At 42.7% G+C, this 20,451-nt stretch overlaps 1 protein-coding gene across 1 annotated transcript; it reads left to right on the top strand.

The window, feature by feature from the left end:
* The first annotated feature begins 729 nt into the window (after positions 1-729).
* On the top strand, positions 730-20,408 carry castor1 (cytosolic arginine sensor for mTORC1 subunit 1). Its single transcript, XM_047341408.1, has 9 exons — positions 730-1,047; positions 6,691-6,761; positions 10,757-10,950; positions 11,220-11,355; positions 14,141-14,264; positions 15,091-15,207; positions 15,316-15,398; positions 17,112-17,206; positions 19,356-20,408. The coding sequence occupies exons 1-9, from the start codon at positions 935-937 to the stop codon at positions 19,425-19,427; spliced, it is 1,005 nt and encodes a 334-aa protein (XP_047197364.1). The 5' UTR covers positions 730-934; the 3' UTR covers positions 19,428-20,408.
* Positions 20,409-20,451: the final 43 nt, after the last annotated feature.

Here is a 20,451-nt window from a genome sequence, read left to right as displayed (position 1 = left end):
TTAAATGTGACCTGGAATGATAAGACGGAGAAGAGCCTTCACCAGTGTTGTGAGGTGAATTGGCAGTGTGGAGGTGAGGACTATAGGCCTGTGGAATGAACACAAAGTGTTAAGTGTGTAAAATAATGGAAAAGGTCAGGATTGAAATGCATGAAAGCATATTGCATTCACTTTTTTCTCATGAAAACAGAAAATGATCTCATCAATTTAGAAAAACAGCTGACCTTTTTTTTACCTCGTGAAAACAAAAAGTCTCATTGATTTCCAGAAGAAAACAGAAAATCATCACATTCATAAAAAAAACAAACACAATAACAGACACAAATTCCTGTTAATTCAGAAAAACAGCAGATTTTTTTCTCATGAAGTGAAGATTTTTGTGTCTAGTAAAAACTGAAAGAAATTCTCATTAATTCAGCAGATATTTATTTTATTTTTATTATCTAATGTATTAAAAAAAAAACTCCATATTTTCCCCCTCAGAAAAGCAGAATTTTTGTTTTCCTCTAAAACCGTCAGATTTGTTTTTCTCAATTATCTACTTCATTAAAACAAACGGCACCTGGTTTTAACCTCACAAAAACAGAAATAACTTCTCATCGATTCAGAAGAAACAGTACATTCGTTTCTCCAGTGAATGTAACACGCTCCTTTAATCATTAAACCTTTTATTCTGAAACACGTGACGGGCTCCTGCAGCTTTAAGAGGAGGGGGGCGTGTCCTGCATTTGAATATACAGTAGTGGAAGGAGCCTGAGTCTGTTTTTCGTCTCTGACTCGAGCTCAGCGGAACCTGGAGGTTGAATCCGTCAACATCAGGCCCGAGTTCAACATCTGGATGCTACCAGACAGATAGGAGGCGTTTTCTCTCACACACACACACACGCACGCGCACGCACACACACACACACTGCACCGCTCCCCCACCGACAACATGGATCTGCACATCTTGGACCACAGACTCCGGGTCACCAGCATATCCAAGAACGGGCTGGTGAATTTCACACACCCGCTCATAAAGCTGATCTTCCTCCGGAACAGGACACGGTAAGAAGACTGGTCCAGAGAGAGAGTGAGAGAGAGAGTGTGTGTGTGTGTGTCTGTGTGTGTTTGTGTGTGTGTGTGTGTGTGTGTGTGTCTGTCTGTGTGTGTGAGTGTGTGTGTGTGTAATCCAGTCCGGATATTTGAGATAACCTGCAGAGCCTCTCCATTCATTGGGTGACTGAGCCTTTCCTCAGATATTTGCCTGTGCATGTCCCTGCTCTGCCTCCACGGATGATGCACTGCAATGCATGAGGCTTCCAGGGAATCACTCCCTTGCACAAGTTAGTTTGTGACACATCATGTCATGTTGGGAAAACTGCACATCAAAACTGCACATCAACCATCAACCTGAAGGATGTGTTCTAACTGTGGAGATAGGACCGCATGCGTTATTGTGTCCTATCCCTGTTTGCACGAAAACTAAGACCTCATTTATTGAATGGCCTTTGATGCATGCTACTGTAGGGACCCTCCGATGTAGCTGGGTCTCACTTCGGGGGCCGCGTCCTTCGGAGGCTGCGTTTCAAGACCGGTTGCGTCACAGTGGCGCGACTTGTCTGTCCCGATTCGAAGGTTTCTCAAAATAAGGTCAAATTGTGTCCTTCCACCCCAGAACTACAGAGGCTCCACCAGGTGGATCCTTACCGGACCAACATATCCCATGATTCATTGCGCCTCTGCGACCTACTGTTTTTCAAAGAGGCAAAAGCGTCAGAAGAATTTAGGTACTCAGCCGAACAGCTAACGGTACACATGCTAAAAATACGCTTTAAATCAACCAAAGAACTTTTTCGTCCGTAGCCCTGTTGCTAGGCGATGGCTGTAAGGGCGGGACAAGCTGATGATGCAATAAGAAGAGCAGATCGTAGAATTTCTACACGGCCGATGAAGGATAGAGCGGCTCCTCCGAAGGATGCGGCCCCTGGATCGAGACACAGCCTGTATTTTGGTGGGAATCCTGTTTCTGCAGGCACAGCCGTGACCCTTGACCTCCTTGAACCAGAGTGCATGTCGTCCGGATCTCGTGTTTGTCACCAGCACCAGTTTTCAGTTAATCCCTGGATTTCCTCCCATTGTTATGCAAGTGTTTGTTTTCTCTGTGGTTGCCCCACATGTGCACGGCTTGAAGATGAGCTCCACATCTGTCCTCAAGCTGCCGGTCGTGATACGGGACAGCGGTCGAGTTTAAAAAGAAGGCGAACGTCAGCGGGAGATTTCCCTCCTCTCGTCGCTCTTGTGATGCCAGATATGACACCGTCCTCAAGGATTTGCTTCGTCCTGAGCATCCTCTTTGTGCGGCTCGGCCCTTTAATCAACCGTTCTCTCGGTAAACATGATGCATGATGGGATGGTGACGCTGGAAAACACTTCTTGTCGATATCTTCCCATTTAAATCTCACGTCTCTTCCAGTAGGTCATGACATGTCACTGTGTCACGATGACTCCCTCGTAAACTTCTGTACTAAGGAAACAACTAGTCACTGTATAACTAGCCTTCGAGTTGCATCAGCACAGGTTCACAGTCAGTGTTGTGTTTTCAAAAGCACGAGTCAACACTTTAATTTTAAACTCTTTAAATCATTCAGTGTCTGGTTGGGAAAAAAACAACGAAGTGAGCTCCCAGTGAACCAGAAAAAGCAAAAGCATGCCGAGGCTCGGATTAGCAGCTCGTCTGTGTTGTTGTGCACACTTCGGAGTTATGTCATCGTTGTGGTTGTGTGGATGCGTTTTGCCTGGTTTTTCCTGTTCTTTTTTCTGAAGCAGGGTTTTTTTTCTTTTTAATGGCCGATGCAGAGCGGCAACTCAAAACAACCACAGAGCAAAGGAAAACAGACACAGGCCTGGTTGCCTCAGTTGGCGGCCTCCCTCTCTCCGGCCCCTGCCATTCATTAGAGAACAGCTCCGCTCTCAAAGTGATGTGAGAGCAGTCGTGAGCAGAGTGTTAAGGGGGGAGCCGCTTCGAGGAGACAGGACTTTCCTCAGTAAACATGCAGATTTTCCTCCAATAGTTCTTACACCACCTTAACTGACTTCTGTTCCCGCTCCTACATGCAGCTTTATTTCTTTTTAGTATAAATGCATGTACGTAAATGTTTCTCCTTTTCTTTTCAACGTGTTTACTTTTAATTTTCCGAGGTATACAGACATCATCTTTGATTTTAATATGCAATGGACTGTATTTATATTGCACTTTACTGTATAAAGTAGTGTTCACCCATTCACACACATTCACACAGCACGTTTGCCGTTACACACTCATCAGCACAGCCGTCGGGGGCCATTTGGGATTTGGAAGAGCTGGGGATCACACCACTGTGGTTAGAGGACGACCCTCTCTACCTCCTGGGCCACAGCCACCTGACTATTGCACGTTATGAAAATGAGCACTGATTCCACAGTTCACTGTATATTTAACATCCAACATCTTTGTCTCGACTGGAAATTACTTCTTATTGATGAGGCACAGCCTGCGTACTATCAGCTCCAGTGTTAATCTGTGAAGCTCAGCCGTGCTTGTAGTTATTCAGGAGACAAATCGTCAAACAGTGTGAAGATATTTGAGAAAAATCAGCAAAAGTGAGGATTCTTTTTCATTATCTCTGCCAAGAAGTTCCTGGTTTTGTCCCTGTCTGTTGGTTTGTCTCAACATTACACAAAATCAAAGGATTTCCACGAAACCTGGAAGACGTCTCAGCACAAGGTTAATAAGTGAGTGTGGAGATGTGTGTGTGTATCTTCATGCACTCTTGCAAAAGTGTGTGCACTTAGGTATCTGCTCCATATTGTTAGATTCTATGAAATACCCCGAGATGTGAATGAATCCTGGAGCAGGGACCTGGAGTCGTGTATTGTCAAGTGTTGTTGTTTGGAGTCTGTGGGTGTGGTAGTATTTAAACCCCAGTATGCGCACAGTATATCGGTGTGGCTGTGGTGTGGCTGCAGCCCTGCAGGCTCCACACAGTCCTGCTCTCTTCTCTCTGGGCAGCTCACTAACGAGAGCATGGCTCGGAACAATGCCTCAGCTGATCCAGAAGCGCAGCGGGGAGTTTTCCACTTGTCTGCTTCAGGGATCAGTCAAGGTTGGGGCTCTCGGTCCCCTCATGTACACAAGGCTGCTCCCTCCCTCCCTCCCCTCTCTCCCCCACCCTCTAATAACAAGCAGCGATTTCAAGAAGAAAAACTTTCCCTTTGTTCTATAAAAAAGTGGAGCCCATGAGAACGCTGTGTGTTAGTAGGAAGTGGTGAAGGCAGCTCGGTCGGCCGCTGACGATTGGCTGATAGCTCGAGGCCCCACACGCACTTCAACATCAGTTTGCTCCGCTCTTATCATGTTTTCTCAGCTGGTGCATCATTGCAAACAGTCGCTCTCCACCGTCAGCCCTCACTCCCTCACCTCCGTTACCGCCCGGCGCTCTGTGCAGCCACCGGATCAAAGTCCAGACTGTTGTGTGCTGGGTTTTCATCTTCCCCTGGCGACCTGTTGCTTCCTCGTCTCCTCTCGGTTGTTTTCTGTCTCCTCTTCGTCATGTTCCTTCATGCTTCAGTGGAAGGGAGCTTGTTTTGTTGAGTGCTGCACAAACATGTTGAGTCAGTCAGTTAATAATTGTTTTCCACGGCCTAAAGACGCGTCTTCAGATTTCTGACCTCAGAAAAGTGGAATCTGAAAGCTTATCAGCAAGTCTAATTGATGACATGATAAATTATGATGATTGATAATGATTAACTATAATGTGCATAATAAACTTAACCCAACCCTTAGACACTGTGTCCTCCACTGGTCTGGTTTTCCTTTATTTGTTGATGTGGAGACGAGCGTAGATTCAAGGGTGAGGGCAGAAAGCTTTGTTTTGGGGATGGGTTCCCAGACCTTCAAACTTCCATATGCATTTATTTGACAAAACCATCCATCCATCATTTATACTGCTTATCCTTAAGGGTCGCGGGGGGGTGGAGCCTATCCCAGCACCCCCTCTCAATGGACATTGGGCAGGAGGCGGGGCACACATGTCAAAATGTATAGTTGAGCAGATTCAGTTTTTGATGTAAATGGGAGGAAACTACCTTTTGCATTTCTTCAACAAGAGGTGTCAAAGTTTTCTCTTCCTCTTGATATCATAAGAAGCCTTTTGTCTCGTACTGATTGTGGGTAAAAGCAACCGTCCACAGGCTGATGAAGAAGAGGGTTGAACAGTAATTGTAAATAGAAGTAAACATTGTTAGGTAAATGAATTTCCCCGTTATGCAGAAAACAAGTCATCTCACGGATGAATTTTCCCGGTTTCTCGACAGCACTCAACCGGTTTGAGCTGCCTTGCAGGTGCAATATAAGAACCTTTGCTGCCTCCTCCAAAAAAACACCCCCCACTCGTGGCGTAGATGCTCGCCATTCACCACCTGCAGGAAACTGCAACCAGGGGAAGGTGAAGGGTCCACAGGAAATGAGGGGGGTATTATAACACAATGGGCCGGCCGAGCTTGCCAACACAGCTGGTAGTTAGAGTTACAGTGTTGTCTGGCTCTCTGTGGCGCGATTGTCCCGTCTCATGGAAGGGATTTACTTTTTGCTGACTCTGCAGTTTTGCCGTCTCACTCAGGCTTCTGCTGTAATAACCCCAGCTGACTGATAAGCAGAGGGAAGAGGAAGGTGTAACTCCAGAGAGGTGTTTTTTTTTTAAGAAAACCGGAATATGTACCACTTCCTTTTCAGGGATTCAAGGGAAAACAAAGAGAAGACACCCACAAAGGAATTAGCAATCGTTTATCTTTAGCAAAAAATAAAAGCAGTACAAACTCAATGGCTGTGTGTTCTGTCAGATTTCTGGAAGGTTTAATCTGTAGCTTGAGTTTGTCATTAGCAGCATGATAACTCGGACAGTCCAAGAAGCTTAAGGGCCGGTCCATCTCCTGAGTAACACAATATTTAGCTCTGCTCCGGTTTCTGTTTTTACTTTTATACCAAACATATGGAAGTGGAACAAGCAAAATGTCTCCAGTCCAGAAACGGAGTATATTGGCCTTACAATCAGATGTAATCCAGGAAAATGTGCATCTCACTGCCCAGTTTATTCCCCCTGCACCCCTGCGTTTTCTGTTTTTTTGAACATTTCACAAAGGCCACATTCAAAAGAACCGAGCACTGTAGCCGGACCAAGCAGAGGCCTTTGAAAGCAGCTTTTGGCCCCGAGCCCAACGAAGACACAAACACCCAACTGGAGAGAAGAGGCAAAGTAAATTGTAATCAAGGGATTTAAAGGAGAGCGGCTCAAACAACAACAACAACTTTATATCATCTGCTGTTTTCTTTCCTGTATTTACTTTGTACACTTTTAACACTGCACCAGTTGGAATAACAGCAAAGACTTTTCAAAGACTTTAACCCTAATGGCTAGATTCTAGAAGCAGATTGCATAAGATTGTGGACAAACGGACGACTTGAAGCTTTGCAGATCTCAGTGGTTCCGGTGCAGAGATGTTTCAGAAAGTTATGAACTTGATGCATTTACACACAATGAATGACACCAGTCTTCCACTCTCTCTCTCTCTCTCTCCCCTTCCTCTTCCCCTCCTCCTTATCTCCTGCCTTCATGTTCTATCAACTTCCAACCGCATGCCTCTCTCCATCTGTTCTTCCTCCCTCTGTTTCAGATGCAAGTTTTTCAGCCTGACAGAGACGCCAGAGAACTACACAGTCGTCCTTGACGAGGAAGGATTCAAAGGTAAAACGCCCTTGAGCAGGCACATCCACAGAGTCACTCCCACCCCAGTCCCATACTGAACCATATACTAAAATGTATAGTATCATGTTTGGTAGCTATATTACAAGCAGTATATGAACTGTAATATTTTGCACAAACATAAATGAGACCAGAAATTAAACGATATCTGTTTGATATTGAAAAGCCTGCATTAAAAAGCGAGGCGTGGAGTTTGAGAGTCGTGCGTTGCATCAATTTGACCTTTTCCACTTGTCTCTTAACTGAAGTATAAAAGCTTGAGTGCTTTTTTAACAAGGCAAAAGGTTTTTTTATCCCAAACACTCAGTCCTTGGAGTCGGCTCAACAATTGCACACAATCTGTTTTTACCAGTTTTGAGTCGGTCCTCCAGCGTTCCAACAACACAACCTTTTCTCTGTATGAACATGCAACATACTCAAAACATGGTCATGAACTCGTGTGTAGTTTTGTGTTGAGCCACAATATTCTGTTGTTTCACCGCTGCAATGTTACTTCCTTCCTTCCTCGCCCCCCTCGCGTGGTAGGATGGGTGTAGACAACCATGAAATGAAGGGGGAAAAAAGCTGCGTGAGGAAATTATGTTTTGTGAGGTTAAATGAAGTAGAGCTAAAAGTAACTTTTAAATGGTTTCACAAATACATAGTGATGATTTTCCTCACTTCCAACTTCCCTTTTTGAGTATCTGCTTCCGACTTATCAGAGGTGAAGTGTTTTCTTTGGGAAACAAAGGTGAAGCTGCTCTGATAAAACATTTTAGCGAGACATGCATGTGCATTAGTGCATGTTTGTGGACACACAAGCGTAAAAAACACTCGTAGTTATTCTGCAAGTCAACACCATGGACGGTGTATAAAGACCAAACTCAAGAGTGCACAACAAATATACGTTTTACTAGAAGATGCTTTCTGTAATTTTACGTAGTTCTTATCACACAGATGCTTTTTTTCAAGTGCACATTTTTCTGATAACTTTGGTCTTAATTCGTTTTTTGATGCTAGAAAATTGGCTCAGAGGCACAAGATGGCGACGTTCGTATCTGGGTAAAATTTGGGCTTCATTTCCAGATTGTTGGGAAGAAGAAGAGTTGCATCATCCATTTTTATTCACAGTCTACGGTCAACACACAAAAACACACAACCTTTTCAGCGGGTCGGAGATTGGTTTGATGGGTAATCATATATATATTTTTAGCTAATCAATCAAGTAATTTCTTAAATCTATGCATCCAATCGTTTCAAATTTTCCTTCAATTAATTTTGAATCAAATGTTTTAATTTTCTTTGAAGGTAGAGCTGAGGGATTTTCATCACTTTGGTTAATTGTGATACGTTCCTGTCTTCATTTGTAAAACAGTTTCTACAATCTGGAGAACTGTTTACAAATTAAAAACCCAAGAAACACAAGAGCATTTCACAAACCCTGCTTCAAAAAGTGACATCACAAGGGATTATCTTCCTGTTGTGTTTTGTGAAACGTGATTGTGTTTTGACCCTCTGGGCCACCGTAGATAATTGACCTCTAGAATGTGCCCGACTGCTTGTTACCCTCTCGTGAACATTATAACTTTCTGTGTACAAGTTAAAGTCCCATCCACTCCTCATCCAGCCATTATATCTGGTCCTTCTTACACAGATGTAGTTGTAAAGGCACATGTTGCCTCGGGGTGCCCTGCTTCTCCCTCTGTCCTCCTCGGCCTCCTTGTAACCGAGTGCCTATTTTAAGAGGTGGAAGCTGGTGTAGCGCAGCCACAAGGGGCTGTGACAAAGTACGCCAACCAGAACAGTGAGCCTTTGAAGGGGAGCGAAGAAAGAGAAAATAGAGTGTTCACTGCAGGAGGGAGACAACATTTTGAAAACATGAAATGTTTCCAGTTAGCTGAATCCTAATGAAACCCTGACCAGGACACTTTCAGTCGTCTCTGGAGGTTGGAAGATGCATATTCAAGATCAAAGGAAAGTTCCCCTCATCCAGTCAGTGTTCAGAAGTTTGATCTGTTTTTTTATGTGTAACTTCACCGCTAAGTTTTAACTGAAGCGTCTCTCTCTACAAATAGGCTTACTAAAGCTAAGATATATAGGTTGTCTATCTTGGCGATGGCTCCGGTCGCAGCAAACACAGGCTTCTCCCCTCCTGAGTTTTCTAATGGCCAAGAGCACGGTGGTACCGAGTTTAAACCGTTGGCAGAGGCGGTCGGTGCTGAAGCAGCCGTGTCTGGGAACGTGGAGGAGCAGGACAGGATGGGGGACGTCTCCGAATGGTAGATGATGTGATGGTTTAGGGTTTTAGTTTCAGCATAGATTTGAAAATGAGAGCAGCTTTCTAGCTTCCACCTTTCACAAGTGGTCATGACGCACAGATGTCCCAAACCAAAGTTGGTGAGTGTTCACCCTGAGAGGTTCAAGAGGTCTACAACACTAGGTGGCGTTGTTAGCCATGTTCAACCCAAGAATTTATACATATCATTTAGTTTACAGCTCAAAACACACATTGAAGTCAGCAGAATCACTTTAGAATCTAAATCAGACTCAATCAAAGGTTTCTCACAGCTTCTCATTCTTCCAATTCCCTGTTCACTTCCTGGACAGACACCTGTTCCCCAGGTTGTTGGCAGCTTCAGTTTCGGTCTCATCTCAGGAAGAAGAGTGAAACATCCTGATGTTTCTTTTGGCTCAGACACTCAGGATTTTACAGCCTCGTCTGAGGGATCGCCCTGTCTGAACTTTAAACCCTCCTCACTACCTTACTGGGAGCAAATGAGGGCACTGGTTTCAGGTCACACTGGTGTAGGCTCCGGAGCGTGATCGTATACCGTGGCTAGGTGGTATAAATAGCAGAGTCGTTTGAGGTCTCTGTGGTGAAGGAAGTAACGGGAGGTGGGGGAGAGGAAGTTTGTACTTAACGTTCAGCAGACAACAAATTTGCACCTTCATGAATATAAAATGCACATTTGATAATATATAAATTATAATGAGGGCTTTAACTCTGAAGCTACTAAATTATTGTCGTTCTTATATAAATGTTAGTAGAGCAACGCCCCCCCTCTATAGATCATCGTCTGTCACATCCTCGGTGGTTCTGTTTCTGCTTGTGACTGATATTACTCTTCACTTCCTTTTAATCTGAATGTAGAAGAAAGTTAGTTGTTTTTTAGAGCTACAGTTTGTGTTTGTTTGGCTTTGTACACTCACATAGAACATAAAGATGATACTAGCAGCGTCTGTAATGCTGATTTCAAAGACTTTTCATTAATGTTGTCAAGAAGCCTATGTAGCCATCCTCCTCAATCAATCACATTTTCTTTGATATATATATATATATATACATATTCATAAATCACATTTAGCCTCATAGGGCTCAACAATCTGTACAAGGTGCAACATCCTCTGCCCTGAACCGTCGACCAGGGTGAGGAGAAACTACCAATAAAATAAAACGTAGACGCCTCAGAGAGAGTCACAACATTTATGAGAAAGGACAGTCCAGTAGATGCAGAGGTGTATCAATGTTTAAACTGTTTTAAACATGCTCAACAAACTGTATCAACCAGACTCACAATTTAGGAAGTTTTGCACCTGCAGAGTTTGCTCCTCCTCATGGGAATATCTGATTTGGTCTTAGTGTGGCAGTTGCACCATTGTTAAGTTGTTTTTATATTTAGCATTTCTGTATTGCACTGATGTAAAGATAGGGGATTGTAAAATGTAAAATAAATTTGGCAAAATTGAAGGAAATGATCGATATCCTGACTTTTTCCCCTCGCTGCTATAAGTCAGGTTCGAAAAACACCTCATCCTGCATTTCCCACAATGCATCACTTATTCTTACCCTTCCCTGCCAGTTAAATCTCCTCATTATATAAACTCTATGTTTTCTAGTTTGTGTTTCTGTGACTGTGCATGTTCACCCTTGTACATTAGCATAAATCTTTACAACGTGTACCCACAACCTTTCCCCGTCTTTCTTCCTTCCCACTCAGAGCTTCAGCCCTCGGAGCACCTCAAGGTAGAAGGCTCCATCTGGCTGCCGCTCAACGTGGTCTCCAACGGTAACGCCTCCAGCAGCTCACAGGCTGTCGGCGTGACCAAGATCGCCAAGTCGGTCATCGCCCCTCTGGCCCAGCAGCACGTCTCGGTCTTCATGCTGTCCACGTATCAGACCGACTTCATCCTGGTGAGCTCCGTGTACATGTGGTCCACTGAGCTGAGGTCACTGAAAAGCTGGTTGATGTATTAAATGTGAAAGTGTTAAGTTGGCGAAAAAATAGATAACGGCCCGACAGACGTTGGTGTCAGCAAGTACATGAATGGTCGACATGTCGGTGGAGCTGAAGTATCCTGTTAATACTGTGTACTGACCCTGAGCAGCTGGTGGATCAAGGTGTGTGTGTGTGTGTGTACGTTTTCCTATCAATATTTACACTTCCCATCTATATTGTGTAGGTGCGAGAGAAGGACCTGTCTGTCGTCGTCAGCACTCTGGAGGAGGAGTTCAACATCTACAGGGAGTTGGGAGGAGAGTCGGAGCCGGTGCACTGCCAGGACGTTTCCGGCTGCCTCCAGAAGAACGGCAAAGAAGGTAGAGGTCACGACCCGGTTATTACCTCCACCGAGGAGGTTATGTTCTCACCCCTGAGCAGGATTATGCTAAACCGGCTGAATGAATTTCCACAAAAGGACAAACAAAAGTCACTTGGACGTTTGTTTCAGAAGCTGCATTAGGATGTAACATTAACTCACAACTCACATAAAATAGAAAAAAGATAATTTATGTTAAGGAATGTACCATTTATCGTGTTTGCATTACCAGAGTTGTGAAGTTAAAGCAACTGAACAAATGACTGTAATCTCTGCGTGGATCCGGTAAAAAGGACGGACACAGGACTTTTCTCATCCCTTTCTGTAACATAGCGAGACAGGATCCTCTTGTTGGGCCTTGGTGAAGCTGTGTGCTCTGCTGAGTGGCCACCAGGGTATGAGTGTGTGTTTTCCTGCCCCGGCTCCTCTCAGGTTGCCGTTTAGAGTCCTTTAGCACCCCCCTCAGGTTGTTTGTACAAAGTGTAAAGAGGCTCCTCATCACACAGGAAGTGAAATTAAAACTTGTCACAGACACATGAGTGATCATCACTTTTTCTCTGAAACTGAAGGAGTAACTTATGTATTGTTGCAGCTGAGCTTAAATATGACCTCACACAGAAAAACTGTTTCTTGACCAACTCACTGTAAATACTTATTTTATTATTTATACGTCAGAATAACATTTCTGAAGCTCAAATTTGCAGGTTGGCTGCAAATCGTATTTCTTTCAAATTAAAACATTCGTGTTTGTCACTGCCATTTGTATTTGTATTTGTTTATGTAATGTTAAATTAAAATGTTAAATGTTTTGATAAAATATTACTAAATTTAAAAATAAATTCAAAATTTTTGTTGTATTGTCTAATGTCGCTTTTCCAATTCGTCACGATGCCTTTCAGATCTCATTCTGCTGTTGGCATGTGCTCTACATATAAACTAGCCTTGTCTCACCTTTCAAATCAAATTCCTTCCAACTGCACACTGGGATTAAAACCCATTAAAAGAGCTCTAAATGCAAAATCCACAGTGTGTGATCAGCTGTGCAGCTCGACTGCTTTCAGCCTGTGAAACACGCAGCAGGGTTCCGCCGCTCAGCCTCTGTAATCAAGCCACGGACACTAACAATGACTCGGCTTCAAAAAGGGGCCGTTACAGTGGAGCCCGGCCTGTGTGCGAGCTCCGAGAACAGTGGCGCTTCCTCATGGTTATTATTTTCCCACTTGGCAGCCGTGCCACAGTTTTGTGCCTCACGGGGTTATTTGAAGCCTCCATTGTTCTGTAGTCTGTGTGAAACGAATAGCGAGAAAAGGTCTAACGCGGCAACCGGACCAAATGCATATCAGTATGCACACGTCCCAGCAGCCGGTAGCTCTCCACTGCAACACGGCTGGGAGAAGTGGAAACTGCTTCTTTATGGCACCATGACAGGAAATGTAAAATCATAGAGGTGCTGTGGAGTTTTTCTTGTAAACTCACAAACTTAATTTTTACATTCAGGGTTATTTTGAACACACTGAGAGGTTCCAACAAATGTCACATTCTTTCCCATTGTGAGGGTGTTTTTTGACATTTTCACCAAATTCCAAGGGAATAATTCATGAATCTTGATGAAAAGAATTCAACATATTTAGGAAACTGACGTCTATGAGTTTGTGAAATTCGGTGCAGTTAGATTTAATCTAAAGGGAGAGACTCTACTGAGTGGTTCTAGTTTTAAATCCATTGTTATCATATCTATCCCGGTATATATCCATGTTTTCCCTGCCTCCGCTGGATACCCACGTGCACGTTCATATCCTCACACTCATGCACAAGATACACGCAGAACTCAGGGCTGATCGTGGAAAGCGATCGCTAACGTTACCGGGTCTAAAATTCTGCAGGAAAAGTTGAAAATCCACTTTCAAGAGATAGAATTACATTTCAACATTTTACCATTTTTAACATGAACCCACCAGCGTTATTCAAAATGAACCAACCTGTGTATCCGGCCTGTGGATCATTGCACAGCGATCATATGTCTTTATAACCAGAGGAACCTGTTGTGCACGGACACCTGCTGTGCTGAACAAAGCCGTGATAGACTTTAAACAAACTTCACATCATATGGTTCTATAGTGAAACAATGACGACAGGGTGGGACCTCACTGCTTTTATCCTAAGGGAACTTACATTGAACGACTGTTTTCTTCAAGGGAAGTTGTTTAAAACTCTTTACTTGCAACACGGTCATCGATCCAAACCCACTCACAGTCATAACTAAAACGCTCCCACATCATCCTGGTTCTCACAACTCTGATGTCCTGTCGATTCTCTGTGAAAGCTCAACCTTTAAAACCTTGAGCAAGACAAAGAGACACTTCCTGGAAAACATAAATAACTTCTGCTCTTCCCTTTTCGCTCCTTTTCTATGAATTTCTGCTCATTTCGGTAGATTCTGTGCTGACTGTATTTTGTTTTCCTTATTCTGGGTGTAGCTGGGTGGGTAGTGTGGGCGTGGCACCTTGGGTTGGTAAAGCATGTGCACATTTTGTTTTATATGTTTATAAACCTGTGGGTGAAGTCAGATAAACAGATTTTTTTTTAAAAACACATGTATTTTGGACAGAAATGCAGAAAATATCACCTGCATTAAGAAATGCATTTTTACATTTTTAGAAATTTTAATTCAATCACTCAAAAATATAAGAAAAATGAGTTTTAATCATATGTACATTGGTGTTTTATTGTTCCCTGTGAAAAGCTGTGTGTATAAACCAGTACCGTCCTCGTCTCCCTCCTCCCAGCGATCCTGCCCACTGTTCATCCGGTGCTGATCCCCCAGAACCACTTCTGTGTCATGTCCCTGGACCCGGACACGCTGCCGTCCATCGCCACCACGCTCATCGACGTGCTCTTCTACTCCAGCAGGTGAGGTGCAGCTCGCTCACGTCACTGTGCGACCTGTGGGAAACACAAGGTGGCAGCACATGATGCAAAGTCCACATCAGCTCAATGGCTTGATGTCGCACCTCAATGGTGACAGAGTCGGTTTAATGTGATCGGACTTGATGTTTGAGAAGTTTGATATGAGACGCACAAAATAAACGTATTGTTTACACAGAGGAACATTTTCATATGCAGCTATTCTTTATTTCTAAGATTTATATAGAAGTTAATCAGACCTTGATCACGATGAGAGTAACATTTAAAATGACGCTTATGCAGGACTTTTGAGATTTTGAGATTTGAGATTTTAACATAAACTGATAATAAACAGTGAAATCCAAGGTCTCAGACTTTTGGATCCTGCTGTATATTCTATATATTTAACACATGAAACTACTTTGCATTTGAATAATGTCAGTAAAGTAAAACATAAATGCATCTTTGTGATTTGTGCTCTTAAAGTTAAACCTTCTGTTCCCTTTAAAACGCACGGTTTTTCCTCTGGATCTTGAAAATCATTTTCACGTGTAAATGACTTCATATGTTATTTTACTATAAATGGCTTCTGTCTTTTATTTTTGTCATTTCTCTTAAAAACACATTTTTATAGGTCTGCTCTTCTATTTTCATTTTTGTTTTATTATCTTGATTTTTCTCTTCTGTAACTTGTCTGATCTTCAAATTGCTTTTTAACTTGCTTTGCCTTAAATTTTTTCATTTTTAACTTGTAAAGCCCCTTGTAACTTTGTTTTGAAAGGAAGTTAATATGATTAAACGAATGCTGCTGAATGTGCTTCCTCCTCTTCAGCCCTAAAGAGGACACGCACTCGTCTCCCAACCAGGACTTAGACTGCATCAAGTTCTTCTCCTTCTCCCTCATCGACGGCTACATCTCACTGGTGATGGACACCGAGGCTCAGAGACAGTGAGGAATCCCAAATTGTGCTTTATTGAAATTAAAAACAGTGGAGCTGCATATAGAAATGAATGTTTTGCTTCGTAAGACGTCAGAGCTTGATTTCCTGTGTTCTAGGTTTCCCGCGGACCTTCTCTTCACCAGCTCCTCCGGGGAGCTGTGGAGGATGGTGCGTATCGGTGGACAGCCGCTCGGCTTCGGTAAGGCCTCCTCGTTTCACATACCTCCACACGTGTTAGGAGTTTTATTCTACGTCCCCTATAGAGGACTATAGATGTCAGTCACACAACAACAGTCCCACCCCTGCTTCTGGAAATACTTATCTCGGTCACATAGAAAATGATTATCTCTCGTGGTGTCAGAGCAGATTCACAGTAATCGTATCTTGGAAATCTTTTATATCATGTGACTGTGTGAAATGTTAAATCCTCAGTTTACTAAGAAACACTAAAATATTTCTTAGAATATAAAAATCGTTGTGATTGCAGGTGTAATTATTTTCATAGTTTTTTAGCCTTAATGTTGATGCAAATGTGTTATGTCTTAGTTATATATTTTTTGTGATTTATGTAAAGGGGACATAGCATGCCCATTTTACCACAAGTTGATATGGTTCCTTGGGGTCTTAATGAAATGTCTGTAACATACTTTGGTCAAAATACCACAAGGATCATTTCAAACAGCTCCTTTTTACCCTGTATAAAACAGCCCTCCACAGAGTGACCTGTTTTGAGTGCCTGTTCCTTTAAATGCTAATGAGCCAGCTCCCCCCTCCCCCTCTCCCCCCATGATTTTAAACGATATAAATTACATATTTTATATGATATAAATTATCAAATATGCATCCCATACTTTGTATTCGCCTTCTGTTGTCCTGGAGTTTTAATTTTCCCAATCACATAATTAAATGTCCCCCTCTGCCCATCCACTACAAGCACACAAGCAGACAGACAGAGAGAGAAAGAGAGGTGGGGGGGGGGGCTATGAAGACCATCATTTACCCCCGAACCCCGACATTCAACGGGTACAACAACAAGCGGAGAAAGCAGAATCGCGGGCTGACCAGCGCGGAGAAATGCTCGTCCCGTGGCGCTTCCGCGTCCGGTGTAAACCCGCGTAACGCAGTGTGGGGGGGCAGGGGGGGATGAGGTGGGGGGTGAGCCAAGGCCATGTAGGGAGACTTCCAGTGCATTGTTATGACACAATACACAGGAAGCTCATTCGAGTCACTCAAGCATGACGTTTCTGACTTAGAGGAACCATAACAAAACGCGTGAGTGTTTTTTGGGTTGGTAGACATGTCAGATACCCACATTAACGTATAGAAGCACTAACAAAGTGGAATTTGCATGACATGTCCCCTTTAATGTGTAGATTTGTGATTGAAAACGTATGTACATGTAAGTGGTTTGAAACTATTTGAATGGGACCAACAAAAGTGTAACTTCTTGTGTTTTTCACATACTGAGATTAATTCACATTCTTGCTCCAGACGACAGGTTTTCTAGAAACTTAATAGTCATATATGGTCATTCCCACGCATCCTGGAAAACATGGAAAAATCTAGATCGTGCTTTTCCAGAAATTGAAACAATTTTAAACTGTATTTTAGCTGCTTACATATATTGCCCATGTAAACTTAATGTGGTGCATGCATAAACTGTGCATATTTATTATTAAACAAACTAAAACTAAATCGTTTTGACGTGCTCGATGAAACAATCTATAATGTCAGTTTGCACAGTAACAGAAGTTTAAACTCAGCCTTCTCGTTTCCAGTCTAGACTCTAGAACTGTGATGAGGATGTGACCGATGTCTGTCCTGATATGTCAGGGAGGGCTCCTGGAAGACGGGAACCCTGATGTTATCATGTGGTCAAATTCCTACGTGATATTTCTCCTGTGTTTTCTAGATGAGTGCGGTATCGTCGCCCAGATATCTCAGCCTCTCGCAGACAGCGACATTTCCGCCTATTACATCAGCACCTTCAGCTTCGACCACGCGCTGGTGAGTCCGACATCTTCACAGTCATTACTGCCTAGTTCACAAAGGTCAAAAAAATTTAAACTGACTCAAACATGTATCACACTCGGCTCAGATACTTAAAGACATACGGTTCGGCGCGGTCTCTTCCTGTGGGAGATGGAGACAGATAACAAGCGAGCGTTCTGAGAAGCATCCTTGTTATCGCCTTCAGTGTGTGTGGCCCAGCTCCTGCAGACACGGCACCAGATAGAAAGATAACAGAAGATCGAAAGTTTAAAAAAAAACAACATGTTGATCATCTGATCTCATTCTTTGCCTCAAACATGATTATTTGAATTTTGAAGGTTAATTTATTGTTTAAAGTAGTATTTGTATTTAAAGACTCATGCAGTATATTATATTTATGGAGGAGATTCCATTTATAATATATTGTTCACAAATTGATTTTTATACATGATGATGAGTGAGAATTTTATGATGCAGCCTAATAAATACTTCTCATTTTCTGCCTTTAATCTCGAACCTGTGGTTCAAGAATGTGAACAATGTGGTGAGTTTAATCTTGAGGTTAACTCTATACTAGAGTTGTTTCATGGTCTCCTCACCACACTTGAAAATTACCAAGAAGAGTTCATCTCGGTCGTATTTCTTTCCGTCGTATTCCTTTTACACAGAAACTTATTGCAGAGAATAACAGATTCAATCAGAGAATTTCCACTTACATCAGCGATGTGGAGGCGTGATGTGTAAATCATCAGTAATACGTATATGTTAATACTGGCCTTTGTTTTGTTCCTGCAGCGTTTACACAAAACAAATTTTCATTAGATTGACTATAAAGGAACCTTTGCCAGCGAGTGACCGTCATCGCTGAATTATAACATGTGTTAAATGTTGCGCGTGCTTTGGAAACAAGTGTGCAACTCACTTGATGCAACCACAAAGTGTCATAGCCGCAGAAAGTCATTCCACTTGTTTAGTGTCATGTAGTTCTACATTTGTTCCTGTAATTCTACAATTAGTCCTGGATCTGTTTTTAACAACCAACATTATTAGTCCTAACAATATTACATTACATGTCATTTGGCAGACGCTTTTATCCAAAGCGACTTACATTGAGTGCATTCAACATCTATGAAGGGTCATTTAGGGGTATGAAGCCCCATTCGAGGAAATTTAAACAAAGTGACATCACAAACTTCCGCTTATTCACTTCTGAGAAACGCTTTGCATCACAGCTGCCTGGTACTGAAAGTAATCAGTGAATCAGTGGCAATAGCACAGATCTATTGGACATAGATATTATGGGTGGTCTCTTCCTCTTCCTTCTATTTCTTTCCCCTTCAATCCAACCGGTCGAGGCAGATGAGCGTCAACCCGGAATCTCCACTGAACGGGTTTTACTCTATAATAAGTGTCAACCCTTACTTTGTGAAGAGCCTTGAGATGATTGAAGTTTATACGTTGGGATTGTCTTTTATTCTTTTTTAGGCTAATGTCTGAATTTGTTTTAAAAAATCATCCAAATGTCTGTAAAGAGGAAGAACGAAGCGGATGGAAGTCATTCAGAACGCTGTGGATGGAGTAGTCACAAGACAGAAGTAGTTAACGTTGAATCAGTCTGAATCATTGTATCCTCCTTATATTCTGAGGGGAGTTCCTGGCCCCATTGAATTTCATGAGAAAAACTAAAGGCGGAAGATTTGGAAACATCCGTAAATAATGGTTTTGTTGTGTCATATATGTGAACCGCATTTTTCGTTTACCATAACCCAAATAAGGCCGATCTGTGAATGAGCAATAATCAAATAAACACACGTGGAGTCTTCTGACCTTTTCCTACTGGAGTTTTCAGCATATTGTGACATCGACATGTGACAGTTTGTTCTGGGTGTAAACAAGAAAAATAAAAATAAGTTGTAGCTTTTGCAAAATTAGAGTGCAAACACCCAAAATGCCACATTAAACAATTTCAGGTTGAGGTTTCAAAACTGGTGGAATAACGTCAGATGATGCGAACACGATAATCGAAATAATGTCTTACTCTGATTAGGCTCAATAGTCAGAATAATGTCGTCCACGTGAGCGTAGTCAGTGTTTAAAGTTTAAAGTTTATTCTGCTAACAAAGCTGTTACCGCTTTCACTCTTCTTTCACTCTTTTTGTCCCAGGTCCCTGAGGAGGACATAGTGAGTGTGACGGACATGCTGCAGCATCAGAGGAAGGAACCAGCCGCCAGCTGATCTCTGAAGTCCCATTTAAGACCCCACCCCCACCCATACCCACCCTCTCACTCTCCCACATCAGTGGTAGTGGGGCGGCAGAGCAGCAGGAACGGGGGGGCGGGGGGGTTAACTCTGTGCCTAGACTAGCGCTGCATCTCCGGCAGTATTAACACCCACGAACTTACGAACACCAGAAGCACCGCTTCTTCGTGGCGTGCGCGTTGGGTCTGCCTGTGCGGCCTCCTGTCTTTACCTTTCCGAGGCTGGATGCACTGAGTCGACGGGGGGCCCACACGCTCACACATGCACAATCACTCCACAACACACACACACACACACACACACACACACACACACACACACACACACACACACCTGCACATTCAAACTCACAAGCACAAAGTCGGATAAAGGGGCTCGTATGAAAGACTCATTCTCTAATGCAGGCGCTGAGATCTCATGGACCGTGTGGTTACATTACTGCAGAATATACTCACACACATTTGACCAGTGCTATAAACAAACAATTGTAGTCTTCCAGTAATTTGTATAATCATAACGCCATGTGTCTGAGCAACCCTTTTTCTTTTTTAATCCAACGCCTTCATAATAGGTGCAATTTTGCAAAACAGCGTGAAATACGAGGCAGTTGTTTTCATGCAAAGGAAAACTGATCGTTTTATTATTTGATCGTGTTGGTCTGAGAAGAATGTGCAGGTAGTTCTACGATATTAAAACGACTCAATGCAGTCTAACAGGAGACGTGGTCAGTATTTTGTTTTTCAGGAGGTCAGCATTTCTTAACTATAGCAGTACCCGAGGTCAATAACACTATGTCTTATTTCTTTTGTTATTTGCACAATAAACTTTTAGTTTAGCTAGTATCACGTAGACGTTTTCTTTGGTACAACTACATTTTGTACATTTTGAAGTAAAAGTATTCTGTAAACATTTGTAATTTTTGTGCTGCTTCGTTCAATAAAGAATATTCGAAATACCTTTGTTGGCCTCTTGGCATGAAATTGTTAGTTTTTTAACATTT

This window comes from Hippoglossus stenolepis, chromosome 9 (assembly GCF_022539355.2).
Source record: "Hippoglossus stenolepis isolate QCI-W04-F060 chromosome 9, HSTE1.2, whole genome shotgun sequence".
In the NCBI taxonomy this organism is placed as follows: domain Eukaryota; kingdom Metazoa; phylum Chordata; class Actinopteri; order Pleuronectiformes; family Pleuronectidae; genus Hippoglossus; species Hippoglossus stenolepis.
Note: the sequence above shows the minus strand (reverse complement) of the source record. Positions and strands in the feature narration are given on the sequence as shown.